We start from the raw sequence: 25,628 nt of genomic DNA, 5'->3' as shown, positions 1-25,628 counted from the left end.
TCATAGTAAAGCAACACATTATATATAAATTATTTTGACTTATATCATTTGTAGCAAGTTGACCATGGAAAATTAAACCATAGACACTTGCTATATTTTAGTGAAATATTTGTAAAAGAACATATCAAACATGTGAAATATTTTCAATACTAGCAAGGTTCAGTGGAAATCTTAATTTTCATCATAAACTTAAAATTGCAACCCTCCTCCTTTGTCCGGGCTGGGAACCGGCTGTGTTATATAACATGAGACACAGGCGGAGTTAATTGCTAGAAGTACGTGAGTGTTCCATGCGAATGAGAATTCTCTAAGATGAGTACCAAGCATTTGGAAGTTGATGAGCATGCCCAATGCAAAACAATGATTCCATCCATCCGTAATCTTCTGTTATAAGCCACCACTAGGGGTGTGTTTGAATATGCGTTAAAATCTCATTCAACACAAAAGCTTCAATTTTGTGTAATCACGTTTAGTGTTTGGGAATGCGCTAAATCCTATTTAATGCAGGTGCAAATGCCTAGACACTAGGGATGTGTTTGTTTTACCGTTTCAATTCATCAACAAACGTTCTGATGCTTTTTCTTCTTTTTTTTAGAAGAAACAAATTGTTACTTCTCCAAGGAACGTCCGTTTGGAACTTGTTCAACGGAAAAACAAACACACTAAATTGTTCAGTTTTGTGTTGGCGTGATGTTTTCATAATTCTAAAGGCCAACATGTTCAGCCAAGCTCTATGATAACGATTTTCAAACTAGACCAGACTAGCATGCATATATGCTTTAGACTTTTCAACATTTGTACAAATTTATGTGATCTTCTATTCACAACTTATTATATGCCATCTTGGATCCTTTTTATAAGAAAAAGGATAGTGTAAAATACACTATAACTTGTTTCTTGTAAAAAAGACCAGAGAAAATACACATTCGCTAACTATTCTTTAAGCAAACTCCTCACAACCGATGTTAATTTATCAACTCATCACTTTTTTGTGGGCATTAAAAAAGCTTGTGTAGTAATGGTTTCCTAATTTATCATTTTTCAAATGCTACAAAAGACAAAAGAATAAAGTAACGTTACTTGATCTCAATGGTACACCCTCCCCATTTAACTTAACATTAGAATTTTAAAAGAAAGTAGTTGTTGGAATGAGTGAAATTATTTAAACAATTACTCCCTCCATTTCATAACAAATGGCATATTACAAGAAGAAAAAAAAGCCCTAAATAAGTATCATTTTCGTTTTCTAATGTAACATTAATTATTTTTTTCATTTATACTCCTAATAATGTTTCTTAAAATGCTTTTGTATTGCATCGTCTTCCAGCAAAGAAGATTAACAATAAGATTAATTTCATAAAATTTTACATTCTTTCATCTATTTACTAGCCTTTCTTGGTTTGTATGAAAACCTAGGATGACACTTTGAAACAAGGGAGTAAAAAACATAAACTTGAAAAATTAGTTTTGTTGTCGTTCCTGAGCACATAAGGAGCCAATTCAACCAATAAAGCGAAACCCTCTTAATTTGTGTTCACTTCTCAAATACCTTTGGCTGCTGCTCACTTTATTTTCTGAGGGGGTTTAAGGAAGTAGAAAATCACTAGAAGAACAAATAAGAAAGAACTCACCAGGAACGGACAATAACAAGGGACGGAAAGAGAAACATACCAGTAGGCACAATCCAACTCAGCAAACTAAAACGGTATTTACTACTTGAGCTAATCCTGCAACCACAGGAATTAAAGGAGGGAAGCAAGATAAATAGAAGATAAAAAGGCAACCACAAGAGGCATCAACAAATTGTACAAACTTGTAAGAGACACTAATCAAAATTCCCACAAGAGGCTTTTCTCGCGACTATTTAAAGTAGATAAATGATACTCATATCTTGATGCACCATGTTTTCTACCATAGGTAACAATGGACTTAAAAAAATTCAAGTAGTCTATAACCACAATTTCTTTTATTTACTAAACTGATAAAATAAACAGCAATTTTTTCCATACTTACATAGTATATATTTCACTGAATAACACGAAACCAACCAGCCTTAACAAATTGAACTTCCCAATTACAAACCTCTTCATTTCAAATATTACCAAATTTCCCTAGTTAGGGCCATGTTTGACATTGTTAATAAATGGGAAAAGCGACACCAAGCATAGGTAATAATTTTTATTTAAGGCATAATTTCATAGACCTAAAAGATTATTGTCAGTCTATGCTTGATACACGCAAGTAATCTCACTAAAGGAAATAGCTTTAAATTCACCATCAAGCTAAAGAAATTCTAGCACATGAACATTTAATAGTTAACTGTTAGAAAACGTTGATATCAAGGTCGACCAATTTTGCAATCCACTTATCAAAAGAAATTTCAACACCATCATTATTGGCATGTAGATACATCAAATAGTTGCCACTTATTCAGCCACAGCTATTAACATAATTCATAATAGAATCAAATACTTGTTAAATATACGAGTGTAGCAAATAAATGATGAAGAATTAGGGAGCAGGAATAGGGATTTAAGATTTGCACTATTTTGTTTTTCAGTAGCTTGTACCAAAGTTATTTACTCATTAATGAAATGAACATTTTTTGTACAAAATCATTCCTTCACTACCAAAAAATATATACACGGAAAGAATTATTTACAGCTTCTAAGAGAAGAAACTCAACTGCCACAAAAAAGTCCACAAGAATGAACGAGTTACTTATTTATCACCAAACGAGCAGGCAATCCAAATTGTATAGCATTCATCAATTCAGACTATATCATCAACGATGCTGATCCATAACCTGAAACACCATAATGCTTAAATCAATACACAGAACACATGCACTAAATAGCATGTCTTCGTTTAATTTCTATTATTAAAGACATCAAGAACCTCTTGGTATAAAAACATGGAGAGCTATCAGGAATTATAGGCCTACATTTCTTATTTTTGTTTCTCACGAGCAACACTCAATCTCACCATTGGGTTTATTTAAAAGCTAACCAACAATCAAGGAAACCATATATGTAAAAGTCAAGACATGCATCAAATTAACTTTGAACAAAGATACAATTAATTTAATGGATCATATGCACAATAGTTTACATAGAAAAAAGTCAAACTGCAAAACACATACATGATGTCTGAAACTATTGCTAAATCATTCACATACTTAGTTATCCTACTAAAAAACAGGTGGCTGTATGCACTTATAATGGTGCAATAGCATTTATGGGTCATGGCCACAGGACATGCTAGCTCCACTACCATCGTAAAAAATACAAAGCCTGCTATGTTATACTTTGATATATGCAACGGAAAATTGTATTTATTAGTAGTTGGAATTAGATTAGTTCATACAAATATTAGACAATATTAGATTTAGAGTACACCTAAAAAAAATTACTTTGACATTTTCATAAAGATATATCAACAACCAGAAGATATCTTACATGTAATTAGGAAAATCCTGGAAATGGAATAACTAAAACACAATGCAAGTTCATAATGGAGCAGACTGCAGATTAAGTAGACACCAAATGAGTATAAGGCATCGCATTTATTAATAGATAAACATATCAAGTCTTTATACAAAGGAAAATGACTCTACAACTATTCCCCTATATATTCCTTTGGCAGTCACCCCAGGTCTATATCAACTATCAAGTAATATAAAAATAAAAAAAATAATATAACATGCTAATAATAAACCCCATGAACACCAGATTGTTTTGAGAGTACAAACGTACAAGGTAAGATCACAAACAAGTATACCCTTGCAACTCATCCAATTTGATGCAAGGTGAAATATAAAATAAGTGTCAAGTCTTCAGAATGCAACATCCAACAATTATGGCAGGAGTATAATACTGCAACAAAAACAACAATAAGAATAAAAACATACTAAACGTTCCAATCCAAGCAAAATATTTTTTTTTTCTGATCGGTTGCACTGACCAAGCAATCACAATTAAGGTGGGCTAATTTTCAAAAGACCCATTAACATATGTTTAATAAATCGAAGCCATATTCACTAAGAGTTGAGTGCACAGCAGTGCATAAACCCACTAAACCAAAAAATTTACAAAATGAGGACATGTAAAGGAAGGAGAGCAGAAGCTTCTGAAATGAAATGATTAACTATCCGCATTTGCTCCATTCAACTAATCAGTTTACAAAAAGGAAGAGATTAATACAATTTCCATTCAACTAATCAGTTAAAAAAAAAAGTCAACATTTGCACCAAAGAAAGATATGTAATGAAAGACTAAATGAACACATGGGCAAATGCATAGCCAGCAGAAAAGCAAAATGATGTAAACTGTGATTGGATACCAAGATTAAATACATACCTATGGCAAAAATTCTGCCCACTCAACAATTTCACAAGTGGACCTCGGAAAAAACAACCTACAAAAACATTAAGTTAGAGTGAAGCTGTAAACAACAGAATTTGCCTTCGGCAGTAAGTGTATACCAGCATCAGAAACCCAATCAATGCCTAATTCAGTGATCCACGACACCTGCATAATAAGTACATATATAAATGATCTGGCTTGAACTTGAGTGATATTAAGTAGTAACTCATTCCAATGCTTGAATGTGTACCAAAACATGTTTGACAATAAACAAAATATTTTAGGTAGATATCCATGTGTGTGCAACAAGTACTGTACCTGATGTGTACGTAGCATACATAAATGACAACCACTTAGGAGAGTGTACATGCATCACAGTATACATATCATTGTTTGAATAAATTAAGGTAATTAAAATATCTGACCATGATAGCAAGAATAAAGATATGCTACGAAATTGAAGCATAATTATCTTACTTTCTGGAACCACAGTTACAGGGAATCTTTTTCTCCTCCAAGGGGAACTTATAATTGTATGTAATTTCTTCACCAGCAGCTATATGCCGTTTCGCATATATGAAAATCTTCTTTTGACCCTCAACAGATATAACCTTTGTATAGCAGTTGGGCTGCCAAAAGCTCCAGTTCAAATCAGGAAGAACGTGAAATCAAGAATAGAAGTGACACATGCATATGCCCCAAACACTTCTTTAAATGTATGGATACAAAAAAAAATGCATTTAAAAGTACACAAGTACCTCACAAGAGTGGTTAATAAATCTTGCAATCCCACCTCTCTTGGTAGCATCAACCTACATATACTCAGACAAGAAAAGCAACAAATGTAGCATTTCAATAGTTGTCATTGGATTCAAATTTATCAATATACACTTTATCTAGAGAATATTAATTAGCAGACATGCAAAATTACATGTAATTTAACACTTCATTTGGATAAGATTTTTGTATATTAGGTCTTATTTAAGCTTATCTATAGGTCTAACCAGTCATAAGACAGTTATCATGTGTCTGGAACTCTAGATTGCCTTACAAAAGAAGCCTGTGTGAGCCAAATAAGCCACACGTGCTATAACAGGGAATTTTAGTTCTCAGTCAAGTGGAGATAATGTCTTCATGAATCACCCAATGATCAGATTAAGAAAACCACAACTATCTATTTAGTTAATCATCCACTAGCCCCTTTGTAGAAATGTTGGCTTTACCAAATTATTAAATTCAAAGTTCAAACCCAAGTTGCAGAGTCAATCATTTTCTAGGTCAGCATGAATCCTCGTCAACTTTCAAAAAACGAAATTTCAAAACACAACACAATGCACGAGGTATAACTCTGGCTACTCTTTGGTCCATAACCTTCATTACATTTCAATTGCAGAAAAACATGAGTAAAAAAATAGCAATCAATACCAACATAGGGTGGATAGGGAGAATAAAATATAAGATTCATCTGACACAATGACTCCATAATTACCTTAGAGAAGCAAGATAAATGAAACTTCCAAAATCTAAAATTTAAATACTACAGCAATATATATATATATATACACTAACCACATAACCATCATCAAGTCTAAAAAGGTAACTGCTTCCAATTCCCATCTTCTCATACTGGCGTTCACGTATATCAGATATCTGTGAGAAAAAATAATAGAAGTTAATTGATCCAATGAAAAAAAACAACTATATTCAAAATACAATATTGACCATGGCATGGTAGTCAAATCAAGAATTGAAATGCAAATCAGAAGACCAATTAAGATTCATGATCAACTATTCAAAAAATAATACAAAATGTTTTTAAATAATAGAGCTCCAAAAATTAAAAATAAATTATTTCCTCATTTACAAAGCAAAATAAGTATTACGTTTCTTCAAGCTCTTCTTTCTCTAATTTTCTAAACCTAACTAGAAAGAAAAAAAAAACCCTTTTTGTTGTTCAGCCACCTCTTCTGTTCCTTTCCTCTGCCCCTGTACATCTGAAGATGCACAAATCTGATGTGCATTTCACCTCATAACCCCCCCACCATTCTCAGTCCCAATGCCAGACCATCCAACAATCAGACACTCACCCCTTCACTGGATTATCCATACACCCCAGTTCCCTGATTACTGGTTCACTGTATGTGTCAATCTAGGCTGGGAGTGATGGCTCCAGCAAACATCTCAAAAATTTATCCAACAAGCATTCTGGACACACCCATCCATCTCATTCTTGGTTCGTCACCCCACAGTAGCAGTTTGGCTTGCTATCCCTCCATATCATATTGCCAGAATCACAACAGAAACAACATTCAAGCAATTTCTCCATCCTTCTTGCAATTCAATGTGGGATTCCAGTTATTAAATAACTCCATGTAAATTGTATCAATTGGGTGAAGACTCACGACAAATCGCAATTTATGCAATTCGAGTTACCATGACATCAACTAAATCAGTAAAGCATTAGCATACATATGCAACAAGGAAAGATCTCTTCAACAATACTGTATAACCTACTTATTTTACAGTCATCAATAGCCTTAAAGTGTATTCATTCTTTAACAAAGCAGCCACTAGATAAGAAGCTTGTAAGAAACCCTGCACCCAGAATATGTGTGCTCACTCTAGTCCAATTAGACATGCAAAAAGTAGCCCATCCTCAACATCAAATTATTTATAAGAAATATGGAAATGCTATAAAGAGAAACCTACATAATTTGATTGACTTTATCCATATTGTTACATTCACTATATATAATTCAAAATTCACTTTGTAAAATCAACTGACAATATGATCATAAAATATGAATCTTTGTAACAATAGTGTTTTTACCCGAGGACGAATTAGTTCTCCAATATATTCAATCACAAAATCCTCTGCCTCAATTGGCTCCAAGGCAACAAGACCCCAGTCATGGATCTTGCTCCTTTGAAAACGCAAATGCTTCTTCCGTGCCTAAAAAATGCAAATCAATAGTTGAAATCTGATATATCCATAAGCTCTAAATAAAAATTACCAAAAACACTTTCATTCTTCAATCACCTTCAGTTGAGGCACTTTCAGAAGATCTGCACCCTCTGCAGCAGCAAGAAGGTTACGCAATTTCACCCTATTTGTTCTTGCAGAAAGACCCTTACCATTTGACAACTGAAATAAATTATTTTCAGAATCTATGCACTTGTTCCGGACACATGGAAGACCCCTAACACGTGCTTTATATGCAGGACTGGCACTTCGAGACCATTTATGCCATTCCCAACCATCAATAGAAGTCCTGGCACAGCCATCAGATCTAGGACATAAATTCAATGGCTTGGATTTAGCAGACTTCCTACTTGCCACAGGAACTTGTTTACTGGCTCCCAGATAAGCACCACCATTTGAAATTTTCAAAACCTTTGTAGGATGTGAAGATGTACCATCCATTTGATGTTTCCTTTTTGATTTTGTTACTTTCTTTGTTGCTGTAAACAGAAAAAGGCAACCCATAAAGTATATGTGTGTGTTCAAGACGAAATGTTAATGGTGTAATAAAAGTGCTCAAGGCAAGGTAAGAAACAAAAGAATGTTTTTTAAAGCCTTGCATGGGTGCAATAATCCAGAAAAATGAGCAAGATATCTGAATGTTAAAAAACGACCATGCTATTTGAATAGGAATACAAATTGTGAATCGGAAAGCCTGTGTATCGAATCATGAACCGAATCATATCGTGAATTGTAAGATTCATAATCAATAATATGTGTGTGTGTGTATTACAAATTATTATTCATTAGTTTATTATATTACATATATTATGCTTTATTTAGTTTATCATTACTATTATTATTATTCAATTGTAAAACATAACATATGCAAACTAAGACATATTCATGATTAATAACTAAAAAAATAACTCTAAGATCATGAGATGCATGAGTTCAGCTAAAATTTATTATAATAGAATAACAGTAAATTCATAATAAATATTTTACTATTAAAATTATTATATATTAAAATTTATAATAACTACTCTGCTATTAAATCTATTATATATTAATATATTAATTAAATATTTGTAGTTAAAAAACTATTACAGATTTTACCAATAGATTATATGATAAAAAGATATTAAACAATAGTTGAAATATAAATGCATTATCATATCAGTTAAATACTTTTTTATTTGATACAATACAATAAATATAATGTTAAAGGTTAAAATCGAGTACCCAAAGCTAAAGTCAAAATAGGTCTGTCTTGCAACTAAATAAACAGTCCAGACTACAGAGTTACTCAAGTACTAAAAAACAAAAACATAATACTAGGGTTAGGCCCAATAGGGATGTGAACCGGGTCATTTATTTTCTCTGACCCGCTAGACGAAAGCACAGCCAGAGCAGAAGTGGGGAACAGTTGCAGTGCAGTGTGATTAGCCCGCTCCGGCCACCGTTTACTTCAATTTTGGCAGCAAAAAGTGCCGCTACAGTCAGGTGCTACGATTCCTTCTGGGGCCTAACAGAACTTAGGCAAGAAACGTGCGATTCTTCTTCAGATCGCGATTCTTACAATTCAGGTCCGATTCAAGGAGCAATACAGGCACAAATACAATTCGTTCAATGCTTCGTATCACAAGCTTCATGACTTGTATCATATCGTATGAATCGTATCACAAATCCTACGATACTAACTACCATGAAAATGACACAAGAAAAGTTGAGTGAAGCACAATCTCAAGATTTTGAAGAATTTACAATGATCTTGAAACAAAGAACATAGGAGGAGCCCAAGAACGTTGAAGAAAATTGTTAAGAGAGATCTCATGATAAATATCTCTGAAGATTTGGTCTTTAACCAAGCCGAATGGCATCATGTGATCTATGTAGCCACCTCACTTAGTTATATAAGGCATTTGTTTTTGTTGTTGTGTGTGTGTGAAGACTGAACATTGAATAAAGACATTCTACAACAGTCAGATAAGATTTGACAACAAACAAGAAGCTGAGAAAAATACAAGACTCCAGTGAGAATATATCATTAACCTACCATTTTGTATCTCTCTGGAGCAATGACTTGTGGTCTTCTCTTTAACAGTGTCATCACGATCACAGCCATCACTTTTGGCAACCTTCTTCATGCCAACACTATTATTAGTTGACACTGAAAGCTTCTTTACATTGGATTTTACAAAATCCTTAACATCATCTAAATAAGGAAAAGTGAACAGCTGTAATTACTTTACAAGTTATAATTATGAAACCAGTACCAACAAATTAACTAGGAAAAATACTTTGAACGTCACCTGAAAACTTCAACACTTTTCGACCAGCTTTATTCTTTAAAGATAATTGATCATTGTGTGAGCTACTATTGACACTGACAGAAGATTTGCCCTTAGAAGATGTATCCTTCTTCCCTTTAATCATCTTTGTCTTTCCATGTTTAGCAGAAGCTATTTTAACCTCTGCAGCCTCACCAACATCTCCAGAAACATGTTTCCTTAACTTGGTCACAAGCTGCTTCCCTGTCCTAGAATCATTTTCTGCTACAGATTTTGAGAAAATTAACTCCTTCTGCGAGAGCTTCTTGCGGCAATAGGTATACTTTCCAATCACCGGCGGAACTTCAGAAGAACTCTTTGCTCCTTCCTTCACTCTTCCCAGTCCAGAGGTAGCACTATTCAAATGTTCCTTGCTTGCATCGGCCATTTTTCTTTTCTAAAGAATTATAAAATAAAACAATAAATTTACAATAATAAGACAAAATAAAACTAAACAAAGACAGTAAGAGAAATCAAGGTGAAATGCAGTATTTTAAGTTCTCATAAATATTGAATATTTGGATTAATAAAATTCTTACCTTATGACCATCAGACTTAAAATGTTTCTTTACAGTACTTGATGATATAAAAACTTGCTTGGGCACAGAATTAAGAAACAACAACCTCCACTTTTCCAGAACTTCATCATGCAGTTTCTGTCGGCACAGTGCTGTAGCAACATATTCTGTTATCTTAGGATTACTTTCAGCCGACCTTGAAGGTCGAAATTTCGAATTATAGTGAGGGACAACTGTTTGAGATTTCTCAAGCCCGGGTGGTAGGTCATCAATCTCCTCTTCAACCACATCATCTACATATCCACACAACTCCTTAAATGCTTTCGAAAATATGTCAGACTTATGGTTTCCAGATGCAGACTCGCCAAAAGAATTTCCAGCCTTTACAGGATCCACTGACTTGTCATTTAGAATTTCCTTCATAGACGTTTTATCCGCAAGTATCCCTGAAAAATGAGTGCCACCGACAGCAACCTGCAACAATTAAAGGATTCTTCAATATAACAGTGTCTGGTACAACAAAAGAATAAGAACACTTATAATCAAGTTACCTCATTAAATTTGTTTTCTTCTGGGAAAGGAATTAATTTGTTCACTTCCTTTTCAACAAAACTTCGAATGTAATCAGCTAAAGACACCTTTGAAGAGAAGTGAAGCTCATTCTCCACACTTTCAAGAATGCAAGTCAAATCTCTAGAGTTAACATAAGGGCATGAAACTTTTTGACCTTCTAGTAAATTTCCACCTTTGAGGCTACTGGGAGATGAAAATAACAGGGGACAATTTTTTTCGGTTGTCAGTACTCCAAACTGATTATCGCCATCAACATTGCTTTCAGAAGAATCTGGATTGAAAACCAACTGTAGGATAATTGCATGATCATTATAGGTGTACAATTTAAGCAAAAAACTCAAGCAAGCTACACATTAGTCAGTACTCACAGCTTCTGATTCAATCTTTTCAGTATGATCTTCACATCCATTAGCAGATGGTTGAGGCTTAGGATGAGACCAAAGCATCTTTTTCCTCCAGGAAGATAAGTATTCTGCTAGTGTGTCAAAAAACACTGCATTCCACATGACTTGCATGGAATAATCAAGAAGTACCTTGCGAACCACAGCAAATGACCACCAAAAATTTTCAATGCTTCCAACTGATTTAATAATGGCTGGGGGCAATCTGGAACTTTCATGACAAGTCTGATCGTCCAAAGTGTGGGAAGATGCAGGATCACTGGAAATAGCAGAACCTTTACTAATCTCAGCAGAAAACTTAGACTGTTAAAGCAAATATTCAACAGCTTAGTAAGATGCACACAATCTCAAGCTTTCAACAATAGTACTTGCAAAGCAATTAAACATCACCATATTGTTTTCAGGAGTACAGTCAGCTGATTCAAGCTTATGCCTCTTAAGTTTCTTTTCTGTAACAAATTCTGCAATGATATCACCAATAATTCCATCTAGCACAACTCTGCGAGCAGCTTTCATGATACCCATGTGCAATTGGGAAGAAATGTCCTCAGATATTTCACCAATTAAGTTTACCATTTCACCAACCTCGCTACTTGTGGAAACTGATCTACAAATGGTTCCAGAGATATCTCCTTTTAATGTATTTACAGCAGACAATAGCACAAAGGTGTCATACTTATTGTCAGAATGAGAGATCTGTAAATTAACGTAAATCAGTCACAATAGTGAGTGTCAGAAATCAGAATAACATTACTTTTTCTAGAGAAAGCAAGGGCAGAAATAGTGTCCACAGAACTAGGCTAGAACTCGCATCACTGTAAGAAGAAAGCGAAGAGCGGGAGATTCTATTCAAGCACTGATAATGGAATCACACATAGGAGGGGAAATACAGAGAGAACAACAATAATAAATGGTTGGAAACTACCAAAAGAAAAGTAAAATTTAAAACATTAACCAGGTTATGAGTTCAGTGAAGTTTCAAGAGTGAAGAACAAGAAGTGTTGGAATTGAGATTGTCAATGGGTTAAATGGTGCCTTTTACGGTGGGGAAGATTTTCCCTTCCCCACCAGTGCAACAAGAATATGCCATATTTCGTTAATATGCAACTTAATGTTCCTTAAAATAATAATTATTTATTGGTCCTCTCTTACATCATCTCCTTCCCTTTCCTTGTCACCACCACAGTTTCCCTTTCCCCAGACCCAGACCCAGACCCAGACAAACAGCAAATGATCAAGAGATAGAGAGAATTGTTGAAACAATTCAATCTTTTCATCATCACTGGCCACTGCTGCCGCTGGAGAGCAAGTCGCCGGAACAAATCAAGAGAAAGAAAAACAAGCCAATGACCTGGAGAAGGCTCGGTTGGACAAGAGGTCTTATCTGCCGAGAGAATGGACAATGTCAATGACCTGGAGAAGGGGGGTGTAGTTGTCACTGGTGTTGGATACCTGCAACATTTTCAGCAAAAATGCTTGAGGGAAGCCACAGACTAAAACTTAATTTCAAAAGTATCTTATATCACGTATCTGGTTTGTTTGTTTTTTCAAGATGCTAAATCAATGGTTATGTGGACCACCGGTGGGGAAGATATTCCCTTGTTCATGTTAAAGTGCAGCCTCATCACTGCCAACATTTATTTTGGGGAGGGGGTGGGTTCTAGACCATAACAGAGCCTATGGGAGGGCAAGACACCAAACTCGTAAAGCTTGGGGAGAGGGGAAAGGATGTTCCATCAGCATCCCAATGAGAACTTGTTGGTCAATGTCCCAACCAGATGAGCTAGGCTCACAAGACCATTGCCCAGATCATATGTGAAAAGAAATACCATACACTACCATAAATAATCTACCCAGCAATATAAAAGGAATGAACCAAAATGCAATGTGGTTTTATCAACGTTACAGCTATTATTGCCACAACTAGACACGACTCCATGAGGACCATGAATCTCAACCACTATCCTGATCCTTATTATCAACTTGCTTTGGTTCTCTTTTCTCCTGCTTTTGATCATTTCATTTGTTCATAACATCAAAATGAAATAAATAAAAAATTCAAAGAAACTCAATATCATGCTAACCAGTCTTATAATATTCTAATATAAATCCAGAAGATATCCTCGTAACTTGTGTATTTGATTAGGGCTTTAGGGAAAGTACTGAGATGGGACATCAGTATACTTCTGCATGAGTCAGCAATTCCCATTAAGTATGAGAATGCTGTCAGTAAATTAGTAAAGTTGAGATTACGATGTTAAATTCAGATTACGATAGGAAATCAGAATCTCTAGAAATAAGGGGAGAATAAATTGTTCCTTAATATTATATATTTTTAGGATTAGGCTTTTATACTTCTCTCCCTATTTATATGCTGTAAATGATTGACATTAGAGTATGGAAAAGGATTAGCATACATCCTAAGTTTCAGAATGAAAATTGTATTTTAGCCTTGAAAGGAAAGATTAAAAGATGATGTCAAACAATGGGATAATCATTCATTCATTTACAGCAACAGATCTGCAGCCTATAATATCATTTCAATGAAAAAATATTTGCATCTTACCACTGTTGAATCTTTAAGATATCCATGACGATGCCAGGATATCAATTCCTTAATAGAATGTGGCCCATGTTTCATACCCTTCTCATCCTCATAAAGCCAACAGCATTCTACACCTAACTGAAATAAGCAATAAGACACACTATCAGTGTATGTCAAACTGACTTCTAGATGACAAAACAAAGGGCAGATATTGCACTACCATCTGACAAGATATTAAACTTTTGAATGCCTCTGAGTTTGAATTTAAGCGATTGGATTCCTTAATGCAGTAATTGATGTGCGACTTTGAAACTGGCTGTGAATCAGGATTAACAGCCAGAGGAGCAGCATGCTCAAAAAACCTATCTTGCTCATATACTGCCAATGTAGGCACCCTTGTGCCTGAGATACCCAAGCTCAGATATGCAAACCCAGTGGAAACATGATCAGGGAACTGCTTGAAGTAATTCAGTGGTACAGGGTTCATTATTGTGCCATTAATCACTGGATACACAGGAAGTTCAGATGGCAAGAAACCAGAAGTTAGGCCCTCATATAACTGCTCCTTAATATAGGGACCACACATTTGCCCATTTTCATTCACATACATCCATCCACTCACAAAAGCAGGTTGTTGCACATAGCCACAGAAACTCTGGTCCATGTGCAAAATATGCCCTGTGGTAGAACACACAGGAACATAGCCACTATTAACATTTGATGGGCAGCTCATCTCCATTCCAGAATCTGGATCAACTTTATCATCAGTATTGCTGGAAGAGGGAAAATCACCAGTACCCCTGCACCAATGGAAGCATTCAAGCAAATAAGAGAGTTAATATGAAAAGAAGGGGAAGTAAGTTTTTCACAGGTTAATATCTCAAAAATTAAAAAATGGCCTTAATTCAATAGCAGTTTTATTATCATATGGAAATGCTATATCTTTAATATTGATTTAATTCCATCTGATTGTCACCATCCTTCTGTGTCTTTAATGTTTTTTACAAAAGAAAATAATTTATTAGAAGAGATGCAACCAATGACGAATATAAAATATCCCACTCAAGGATACCCAAAAAAAAAAGTCCAAAACATTAACTAGCTTTTCATCTCTCCTCACATTTTCCAAGCTCCCTTAGGTGGTATCGAAAATCTTCCATTCCCAAATAAACTACTTTCCTGAAAATGAGATTCCCAGGAATCCTACTCTTGAGAAAATTTATAAAAAGTGTTTACTTATTATTCAAATTTCCTAGAAATAGTATATTTATTGTCAATTACCATGGGAAAGATTAGTAATTTTATACTCGATTACAATGAGAAATTTCATTCCCGCTATGAAGGTAGGGAAGTTTTATTCCTACTTATTCATAATGAACATTCCAAGAATCTTTTATTCCAAGGAAATATCTGTATTCTCTTCTAAGTTCTACCAAGCATGAGAAATTTTTATTCCCATGTCACTTTCCCAGGAATGTTTTACATTCCTTGAACCAAAACACCACCTAAAAGAATTCATGCACAAAGAACCAAAGAGAGAGTCCATAAACATAACCCAATCTAATTAAAAATTTCTCCTTAAAAATCCACAGCCTCATACCAACCAATATCAGCAACTAAAATGTTTACTAAAAACTTAGCCTTGCTTACTCCTTCCAGAATCCCTCTAACAGATCAAAAGAAGTTGCTAAACACTTGAAGAAAACACCCTATAATCACCCCAGACATCACCACAACGAAAAGCCCCATTAAGGTTCTCCACTATAAAGTCCAGAAAAAATGAGTTTACTGGACATACTGAAAAAATGACGACAAAAGAGCAATAAAAACTTTCCATGGGAATTGATTGAAAATAAGAAAGGTAATAAAGGTAAAGGGAGGCCTCTGAAAATGGTATAGTCACTATCTAATTATTTTCCAAAATTCTACCTGTAAATACCCACATTTAAAAAAAGGATAGAAGAACAATGCCCTGAGAAATGGAGTGCCAAGGACTTGAGTGAGTTGTAGCAGTAGCAATTGATCTTATTTTTCATAACATGGAATATCTGTGTAATTCAGAAAAATGTGGAATTCAAGTCACTACTGAAATGACACAGTAGCATGTAAGAAAAATCCATTTACCAGCAGTCCAAGGATGACAAATAGATAATAGTTAATTGACTCTGAAAATCAAAGGACTGGTTGGAAAAGTCACAATAAAAGATACAACCAAATTGAGCCTCGATGATGTGAATGACAAAGCACATTTAACAATTTATGAATGGCAACAATTTTGATTAACACATTCAACCAGATAAATGTCAACATGACAGGACGAACAAGTCAAAATATCATGTAATGCCTACAAATTGAAGACCTTTCTATATCTTGATGCGAGAACAAGGAAATATCACTGGAAATTCCTGCATCAGCAAGTAAATCATCTTGATGTCCAAGATCTGACACTCTTGGCCTTTTTCTAGAAAAAAAGGGGTCATCTTCATCGAGAAAGACAGTTGAGAAGACCATGAACCTTTCCCAATAGAAAATTCTGGGTCAACAAAAGAGGACTCAACCAAATTAAAAATACACAAAGTAATGTGAAAGTTTTAAATTGGTACATATAAAAAAACTACAATAAATAAAGTAAAAAATGCCAGCATTTGAACCATATAAAACAGCTATCAGCTTGAGATGTAACAGAACCAAACTATTTGATAGAGTATATAAACCAAATTTCGTTTCTTTCCAAGTTCCAATATATTATTATGGCATATTAAGAACTTACTATATAACTCATAATCAAAAATACGTAGTTGTAAAGAACCAGCTGAACAAACATACAGAGAATAATATCAAATATAAAATAATCTTCTACCTTATACTACCACTACTTATTAACAATATGCATGAGAGAATGAAAGTAAGAGAGAGAGGGAGAGAGAGAGAGAGCGAGTCACTCAGAGAGAGAGAGAGACTCAGCAAGAGAGAGAGACCCAGAGAGAGAGAGATACTTAGAGAAAAACAGAATGTTAGGACTAGAGAAAGAGAAGGAGAGAGAGGACGGGAGAGGGAACGGCGTAGGCCCTATGCGCCGGTGAAGGGAAGAGGTAGAGGGAGAACGGATGAGAGTGGACGTGGGTTTTTGAAGGCTACAGGACAGTGTACGGGGAGACGGAGGAACTTGGCTTGTATGGATGCACAGCACGAAGGGCAACGATCCAGTAACCGAGGACGTAGTGATGAACCTGATGAGGAGGAGAAGTGGACAAGGGTGGTGAGTAGAAGGTCCATGAAAGCGGTGCAGAAGTTCTCACCAGTGGGAGGACAACTAGAGGCAGGGGGCAGAAGTATGCAGCTTAGCCGAAACTGGAGGCATGAGGCTAATATTACCTCCTTTTACTTCACACACTTCCCTGTTGAAGCTAATGAGAAGTTGCTATGGTGGCACTTCAAAAAATGGGGCGACGTCCGTGAAGTATATATCGCCAAAAGACTCAACAAGGAAGGCAGGAGGTACGGGTTTGTGCGCTTCAAGGATGTTAAGGATGCAAAAGGATTGGAGCTAAGGCTGGATAACATTTTCATTAACGAACATAAGCTTTATGTCAACCTTCCGAGGTTCGACAGGTCAGCCCGACAGGAAGCACCGCAGGCAAACAAACTTGCTGGGGGGAAGAAGACGATCGAAGAGAGCTGTAGGGATGCAACAAACCACGGGCCTCCTCGGAGGTCATATGTGGACGCAGTGACTATGGGGGTATGTCAAGGCCACAAGAGGGTAGACGAAACTCGATATTCACCCGTCTACATCAACCTAGAAGTTACAGGGCGTGCATGGTGTGAAGGAACCTGGACGGGTAAACTTAAGAAGATGATGGAGGTAGACGCTCTGGAGGATCGCCTTGCGTGGGAGCTTGGGTACAGTGTCGATTCTCAGTTCCTAGGAGACGATATGGTGCTTCTCCCCGGGTTGTCCGACGAAAAGGCTCGGGCCCTCATTCAGTCGGAGACGGAAAAAGGTGACTCCATCTTCTATGAGTTGAAGAAGTGGTCGCCGTTGTCCAGACCCAGTAATAGGGTCGTTTGGCTCCAGTTGTGGGGCTTCCCGGTACAGGCATGGGAGATTCAAAGCTTCAGGAAGGTGGTGGCTGCTATTGGTGATATTATCGAGCCCGACGATGACACAGAGGACCGTCGTCGTTTTGACAGAGCTCGTTTAATGGTAAGGACCCCGCTGCCACCAACGATAAGGTCAGACGTCAATGTCCGTGTGGGGGAGCTCGAGTACAAAGTCTGGATTGTGGAAGAAGCAGGTTCCGACGGTGGTCTGACCAAGAGAAGACCCTCGCCGTCGGAGGGTTGGTCGGAGTCAATAACGTCCGACGACGACGGGGTGGGCTGCGATGAAGGGGACGACGTTGACACCAACTTTTCATTCTCGCCAGAGTTATCCAACCGGAGTTCTTCCCCGACGTTTAACCAACGGGTACACTGTAGGACTCATGGTTGCAGCAGAGATGGCGAACCTCTGGTTAATACCCACACTAACGAAACCTACCAGGATAAGGCAAATAGTTTGGAGGCTACTATGCTGGAGTCCATTTCCGGTAAAGTCAACCTAGGGGACAGCTTTGCAGCACCTCAGAAGACAGCAGCTTATACGAAAAGGGATACTGGCCAAAACATACCACAGGATGGTTGTAGGCACAATCATCACACACAAGGTAATAATTTGAATGTTGAAAGGAAAGATGCAGAAGGCCAGACCTGCATTGGGGAGCTACAGAAACAAATCACGCAAACCCCCTCCCCTATTCCTCTGGAGCAGAATGGGCCTCAACGTCTAAAGGGCCCATTAGAGTCCCAAGGAGGGTGCAATAAGGAATTTCTCTACCCAGTGGAGCATATGGGTACTAATGAAGGTCAAACTCACAAAGAGGGTGGGCCAAGCGAAATCACAGGCCCATTAATGTCAGTTGAAGGGTGCCACAGAGAGGAGCCCAGCTCTGAAACTCATTCTTTAAAAGTGAACTCAGACAAGTTTGTTAAAGTTTACTCCCGACAAAAGCCAACTTCCCAATCTGGGGCCCGGATGTCTCAACCTGCAATCCAGCACTCTTCAATCCCTCTTTGTAGTCTAAAACCAGCAGCCACTCAGCCTGAGGTTCATAATCAGCCTCCCGTGAATTCTGGCGGGAGATTAAGTAGTGTTATTCAATGCAGTGATGAGTTGAAGTCAGAGGCTCAACACCTATGGAATTTGGGAAAGGAATTGGGCATGGAAACAAAATCAGATAGTTCAGAGTTTCTTCAGAATTATACTTCTATGGAGTGCAGAGACAGAGATGAAGCCAAGGAGTTGGGGAATAGGAGATTTTCTCAATGAATATCCTATCTTATAACGTTAGAGGGCTGGGTAGAGGAATAAAGTGGGCCTCTATCAGGAACTTGGTTGGGAAGCAGAGGATAGACCTTCTCTGTTTGCAAGAAACAAAGAGAGAGTCTATGGATAAGGTAGTGTGTAAGGCTTTATGGGGACAATCTGAGTTTGATTGGGAATGGGTCCCTGCAGTTAACACAGCAGGGGGCCTCTTGTGTGTCTGGGACAATATCAACTTTAGGGTTGAAAATAGAAGAGCTGAAAGGGGATTCATTTTGCTGGAGGGGGTCTGGATGGCTGAGGGTCATAGGGTTGTGGTGGTAAACATATATGCTGCCTGTGATCCAGCAGTTAAAAGACAGCTTTGGCAGAGACTTCTAGATCTGAAGAGTCAGTCCCAGGTCCAATGTTGGTGCCTTGTAGGGGATTTCAACTGTGTTAGGAACCTGACTGAAAGAGTGGGAAACAACCTCGGGCCTCCAGACACTAGCATCATAGCAGATTTCAATGACTGGCTAGCTGACATGGAGATAGAGGATATCCCTTGTTTGGGCAAACCTTTCACCTGGGTCAGACCAAATGGTTCTTGTAAAAGCAGGCTCGATAGAGTACTTCTTTCGGATGACTGGATTGCTAAGTGGCCTGATAGTTCTCAGTATAATCTAGAAAGAAACTATTCAGACCATTGTCCTATCATGTTGCAGTCCAAGTTAACTGATTGGGGCCCAAAGCCTTTTCGAGTCTTCAATGCTTGGCTATCTAATAAAGACTTTAATAAGGTGGTGAAGGATTTTTGGTCTGCAACTCAGCCTATGGTTGGGGAGGTTTTGCTTTGAAATGTAAATTGCAGAAACTTAAATATAGGCTTAAAATCTGGAGTAAGGATCAGTGTGGGGATCACAGCAGTAAGGTGAAGATTATTCAGCACAAGTTGAATGAATTGGAGGACTCCCTAATAGCTCAACCTACTGATCAGCAGGTTCTAGAGCTTAAGAAACTCCAATCAGACCTATGGGAGCAATCTTTTATTCAAGAATCTATGTTGCGTCAGAAATCCAGATGTAAATGGCTTAAACAGGGAGACAGTAACTCTGCTTACTTCCATAAAATCATCAACTCAAGTAGAAGAAGGAATACCCTAAGGGGGATGCATCTCAATGGAGGCTGGGTTGATAAACCCTCAGTCATTAAGGAAGCAGTTCTCAAGCACTTTAAAGACAGATTTGCAGAACCTTGTATGCCTAGACCTAACTTAGATGGAGCTATGTTCAAAGCTCTGTCTTCTTCTCAAAGTCAGATGCTGGTGGAAGCTTTTAAGGAGGAGGAGATAACTAATGCAGTGTGGGCTTGCGGAGGAGACAAAAGCCCAGGGCCTGATGGGCTAAATTTTTGTTTCATTAAGCATTTCTGGAACATCCTGAAACCTGAATTCCTTAGGTTTTTCTCAGAGTTTCATGTCAATGCAACCTTCCCTAAGGGCCTAAATTCATCATTCATTGCTCTTATCCCCAAAATCAAAGATCCCCAACTCCTTACTGACTTTAGACCAATATCCTTAATTGGATGTGTTTATAAAATCATTGCTAAAGTCCTAGCTAATAGGGTCAGCAAGGTTATGAATCACCTCTTAGATGAAAGGCAATCAGCCTTTGTTAAGGGCAGACAGATGCTTCATGCAGTTTTAATTGTTAATGAGGTTGTGGAGGAGGCTAGGAGATGCAAGAGACCTTGTTTGCTGTTTAAAGCTGATTTTGAAAAGGCCTACGATTCCGTGTCGTGGCAATTCCTCTTTTATATGATGAGAAGAATGGGTTTTCAAGATAAGTGGATAGGATGGATTAAAGAATGTTTGTCATCAGCTTCTATATCCATTCTAGTGAATGGCAGCCCTACAGAAGAGTTCAAACCCCAAAGAGGGCTGCGCCAAGGGGACCCTTTGGCCCCTTTTTTATTCAATCTAGTAGCTGAAGGATTGTCAGGAATGATGAGAGAAGCTGTTTCAAAAAACCTTTATCACAGTTTTCTGGTGGGGAAGAATAAGGTGCCGGTAAATATGCTCCAATTTGCTGACGACACTATATTCTTTGGGGAACCGTCTATGGAAAATGTCTCTCTTATAAAAGCTATGCTCAGAAGCTACGAGATGGTATCTGGCCTTAGAATTAACTTTGCCAAGAGCCAATTTGGGGCTATTGGCCAATCTCAGCAATGGAGTCGATCTGCAGCTGAGCTCCTTAATTGTGGACCTCTGCAGCTTCCTTTTACCTATCTTGGGATGCCCATTGGAGCTAACCCGAGAAGGTTAATGATGTGGGAGCCCATTTTTCGAAAATTTGAGGCTAAGCTTAACAAATGGAATCAGAGGAAAGTCTCTATGGCAGGAAGGATCACTTTAATTAATTCTGTTTTGACAGCCTTGCCTCTGTTTTATCTGTCTTTCTTCAAAGCTCCTTCAGCAGTGTTAAAGAGGCTTATTTCGATCCAAAGGAATTTTCTATGGGGTGGAGGTGCTGAAGGGAAAAAGATTGCTTGGGTGGCTTGGGATCATATCTGTGTTCCTAGAAAACAAGGAGGGTTAGGAATCAAAGCTATCAAGGACTTTAATAGAGCCCTTCTCATTAAATGGAAGTGGCTGCTGTTCCACCAATCAGACTACTTGTGGAGCAGAATTCTTACCTCAAAATACAAAGGTTGGAGAGGGTTGGAGGAGAATTCCCACAAGCAGACTCATTCCTATTGGTGGGCTGATTTGAAGGCTGTAATGCTCCACAGCAGTATGGAAGGGGTTCTCAATCAGATTAAATGGAAACTGGGCAGTGGTGACCAAATTTTATTCTGGGAAGATGCTTGGATGGGTGATGGAAGAACTCTCAGAGAAAGATATCCTGATTTGTATCAAATATCTTCTCATAAAGCTGAGACAGTGGGAAACTTGGGGTCCTTTGGAGAAGCAGGATGGCAGTGGAATTTCTCTTGGAGGAGGAACCTCTTTGATCATGAGATGGTCAGTGCATCAGACTTTATTGACCAGGTTTCAGCCTTATCTCCTAATGCAACCTTCAAGGACCAGTGGGTTTGGGGTGCTGATCCAAAAGGAACTTTTTCTACATCCAGTGCTTACCATTTTATTAGAGAAGCTCAATCAACAGCATATCAGAATCAAGCTTTCAGTCAGTTATGGGATATCAAAGCTCCTCCAAAAGCCCTAGCCTTTGCTTGGAGACTTATGTGGGATAGACTTCCGACTAAGGATAACTTATCTAGACGGCAAGTCGCGCTTGACAGTGACCTATGTACCTTTTGCCAAAGCCAAGTGGAATCTGCCTCCCATCTTTTCTTTTCTTGCAATAAGATTATGCCACTGTGGTGGGAATTTTCCTCTTGGGTCAACGAAGCTAGAGTCATGCATTGTAGGCCTGTGGATCACTTCACTCAGCACCTCTCTTTGGCTGCTTCGCAAGCTATTAATAGAAAGTGGAAGGTTTGGTGGGTAGCAGCCACAGTTTCTATTTGGAACTATAGGAACGCCATGATTTTTAAAAATCATCAATTTGCCATTTCTAAATTGGTGGATGATGCAATTTATCTTACCTGGTCTTGGTTGAGGGGGTGGGAAAAGGACTTTGCCATCCCGTTTAATCAATGGTCATCTTCTATGTCCTTTGCCTTCTCCTAGTCTGGGAAGGATGGGTGGTTTTTTGTAAGGTCTCTAGTTGGGGAAGCTGTGTAGTTTTGCTTTATATCCTCAGCCTATGGCTTTCTTTTTGTATCTCTGTAGTACCTCTGGTACTATCCTTATTTAATATCTAATATATGATACTTTTGGCCGTTCAAAAAAAAAAAAACTACTTATTAACAATGGTGTGAAAATTGCAAGGGTGATCACAGGATTGCACAATCTTGTGATTTTTCGCCTCAAAACTGTGTTGAATCTGAAGCAGGATCAAAGCACACTCCAGATCACACTAGCTTGCAATCTTCATCATGAAACGTCGAGTTTTAAAATCCATGTTGATCTTCCACAAACATGACTTTGGGTCAGGTTTCAGTTTGAAACCAGTATAATTTTTACCCAACCCAGGTCGCAAAAAAACACAATGCCTTCTGTTTAAGATCATTCTCCCACAGTTTTCCTTCATCTAGGGTTCTCCTCTTTGTGCTCTTCTAGTCCAATTCTTTATCTAGGGTTTTTTCTTTGTCTGAACTTAGACCTTAATCCCAGGTACATTTTGTTCTTCTCTTGTTGTGCCTCTGTTCTTGAGTCCACTTCTCCTCAATCGAGTTTTGATCTGTCTCTGTTTTCTACTGCCTGTTCTACTGCCTTGCACTCTAGCCTCTGTTCTTCAATTCTCCTACACTTCTGAAATCTGAAACTCTTATTTTATTGTTGGCTTGTGCAGCTGTGTGTTCTGCCCTTAATCTGAAACACTTGCACGATTTGTTCTAGGCATTTAGGCTAGCTAATTATGAGTTAATTATGTTTTTTTTTCACGTGACTTATTATGAGTTCTTGTGGAACTACTGTTAGTTACAACTTATAAATCTATGAATATAAATTTTCGGTTTAAGTTTAACTTAAATCATTTACAAGATATTTTCCTTAACTATGTCATTTTTATTGCATCTAGATCTTTATGTATAATTTTGCATCTTCTGGGATAAACTTACAATCCTTGTAACGATCCTTCAATTTATGATCTCTCGTTCCCTCCAGATCCCATTTAAGATCTCGGTTTTCACAACATTGATCAAATAAGACTAGAAACTTCTAATTCCCTTCCCCATAGCAAGCCTGACAGAAAAAGGGAGATTGAATATAACAAGTGTTTCACTGTTCAGATTACCTTGATTGCACAGTTGTGGCAATGGATCTAAGATACTCCTTCCACTTTTCTTGCTAGCTCAGGTTGAGTTGCTACAAAATTGATGTTTTTTATTAGTAACACATCACACACATGAATCAGTTATCAGTAATTGTTAAATTTCATAGCTAATGACAGATGTCAGCACATATCAGAAAAACACATCAACTATGATCCATGACATGCAAACGTCCTTGTACCAACAAAAACAGAAATATGGACAATTTATATCATAATAACTAACACAGAACAATAAACAAATAGGAATAACAGACGATGTATTAGGAGCTGAACGATAGATCAAAGATTAAAAAAAAAAAAAGGATAAACATAATTTGGCCTCATTTGATGGAACAAGGACACTTTGCTCTAAACTACATGCATCCTTAATAAACTGACAACAGACATCATAAATTATCATTGCATCAAGAATAACTGAATTAGAGCTTCATGTCATAAATGAAATAAATGCATCGGTAGCACTACCATTTACTACTTCCTTTATCACTCTACGCCTTTTTGGAATGCATGGACATTGCACAATACACAACTGACACTTAACATAAGCACCTTCGAACGAAACACAGAAAAAGACAAGCAGAATCGTAAACGGAACACCAATCTACCTATAATTAATCGCACCACAATTTTTTCGCACATTATGGCAAACTCCCCTATATTCGGTACACTATTTTATAACAAGACTATTCATTCACCCACTCACCCTTCGACTAATTGATCAATAGATAAATAACAAAATTCACGATGCGCGCGTATGGCAGATGAAGAAAGAGTGAGCGGAAAAGCGGGTTTCACGAGAATCGAGAGAGAAAACCTTTTGATCGCGCAATCGCGTTGGTTTTGATCTGGTGATTCTAGGGTTTGGGTGAATCCGTTCGTTTTCTCGCAAACAGGGGGATTTCAATTTTCAATTGGGTAGGGATTGGGAGAGACCAGATCAAAACAGGGATTAGGGATCAGATTTTGTTTTGCTCTCATATTTTGCAGTTTGCCCTCATCTCACTCCTTTTGTTCCTTCTTTTTTAATTTAGAGTTAATTAAGTTTTGCAGTACCTCAACTTTTTTGAATTCCAATCTTTAGTCTTTAAAAAAAAATTATAACTTTTAAGCTTCTATTAATTTTTCAGAATTTTCAATTCCTCTAGATTTATTTTCTCATTTCTAATTCCTCGTTTATTTTTATTATTTAAAATTAATCTCAAATATAAACTAAAAAAAAGACTAAAAATGATAAAATAATAATTAATTTTGTACAATAAAAATAAATGAGGAACTAAAAATGAATAAATTTTTTTTAGATGAACTAAAATTACTTACAAGAAATTAGTGAATAACTAAAATTTATTAAAAAAAATTAAAAAACTAAAAAATAAAATCTAAAAAATTTAAGAAGTAAAAACTTAATTAAACCTTTTTATTTTATCTTGACTTGCTCAATTGCTCAGGTCTTCGTTGTGAATAAACCAGATGAAGGAAACAAGGGGGATAATTAGGGCCATTTTGGTGCTTAGGTACAATAAGATAAAATAGGATATATGAAAATAACCAATTTTGTAGGATAAAAGTAAAATAAGGATTAATTCTATAGGGTATTTGATTCAATTTGCCGTACACAACACAAGAAAATATTAGACTGTTGTATAGGATAGAGATATGTTAAACTGTGATTTTGGTTTTCAATAAT

General features: G+C 37.0%; 1 protein-coding gene across 12 annotated transcripts; it reads right to left on the bottom strand.

Moving 5' to 3' along the window:
* Positions 1-24,962, bottom strand: LOC100806034 (histone-lysine N-methyltransferase ATXR7). Of its 12 annotated transcripts, none has more exons than XM_014767926.3 (21): positions 24,648-24,962; positions 23,906-23,976; positions 16,056-16,229; positions 13,917-14,496; positions 13,718-13,834; positions 11,542-11,847; positions 11,119-11,454; positions 10,729-11,037; positions 10,199-10,651; positions 9,642-10,056; positions 9,386-9,544; positions 7,405-7,826; positions 7,195-7,317; positions 5,934-6,014; positions 5,123-5,176; positions 4,842-4,993; positions 4,484-4,529; positions 4,359-4,416; positions 2,687-2,806; positions 1,672-1,727; positions 1-400 (listed from the first exon to the last, which is right to left on the bottom strand). In XM_014767926.3, the coding sequence occupies exons 3-17, from the start codon at positions 16,205-16,207 to the stop codon at positions 4,508-4,510; spliced, it is 3,681 nt and encodes a 1,226-aa protein (XP_014623412.1). In that variant the 5' UTR covers positions 16,208-16,229; positions 23,906-23,976; positions 24,648-24,962; the 3' UTR covers positions 1-400; positions 1,672-1,727; positions 2,687-2,806; positions 4,359-4,416; positions 4,484-4,507. The 12 variants fall into 12 exon arrangements, with proteins under 12 accessions (XP_014623412.1, XP_006597766.1, XP_014623411.1 ...); XM_006597703.4 differs by lacking the exon at positions 1-400 and adding an exon at positions 1,159-1,574; XM_014767925.3 differs by lacking the exon at positions 1-400 and having other exon boundaries at positions 1,159-1,727.
* Positions 24,963-25,628: the final 666 nt, after the last annotated feature.

Source organism: Glycine max, chromosome 15 (genome assembly GCF_000004515.6).
Source record: "Glycine max cultivar Williams 82 chromosome 15, Glycine_max_v4.0, whole genome shotgun sequence".
In the NCBI taxonomy this organism is placed as follows: domain Eukaryota; kingdom Viridiplantae; phylum Streptophyta; class Magnoliopsida; order Fabales; family Fabaceae; genus Glycine; species Glycine max.
The sequence above is the reverse complement of the archived record's forward strand: the minus strand, read 5'-3'. Positions and strand labels throughout refer to the sequence as shown.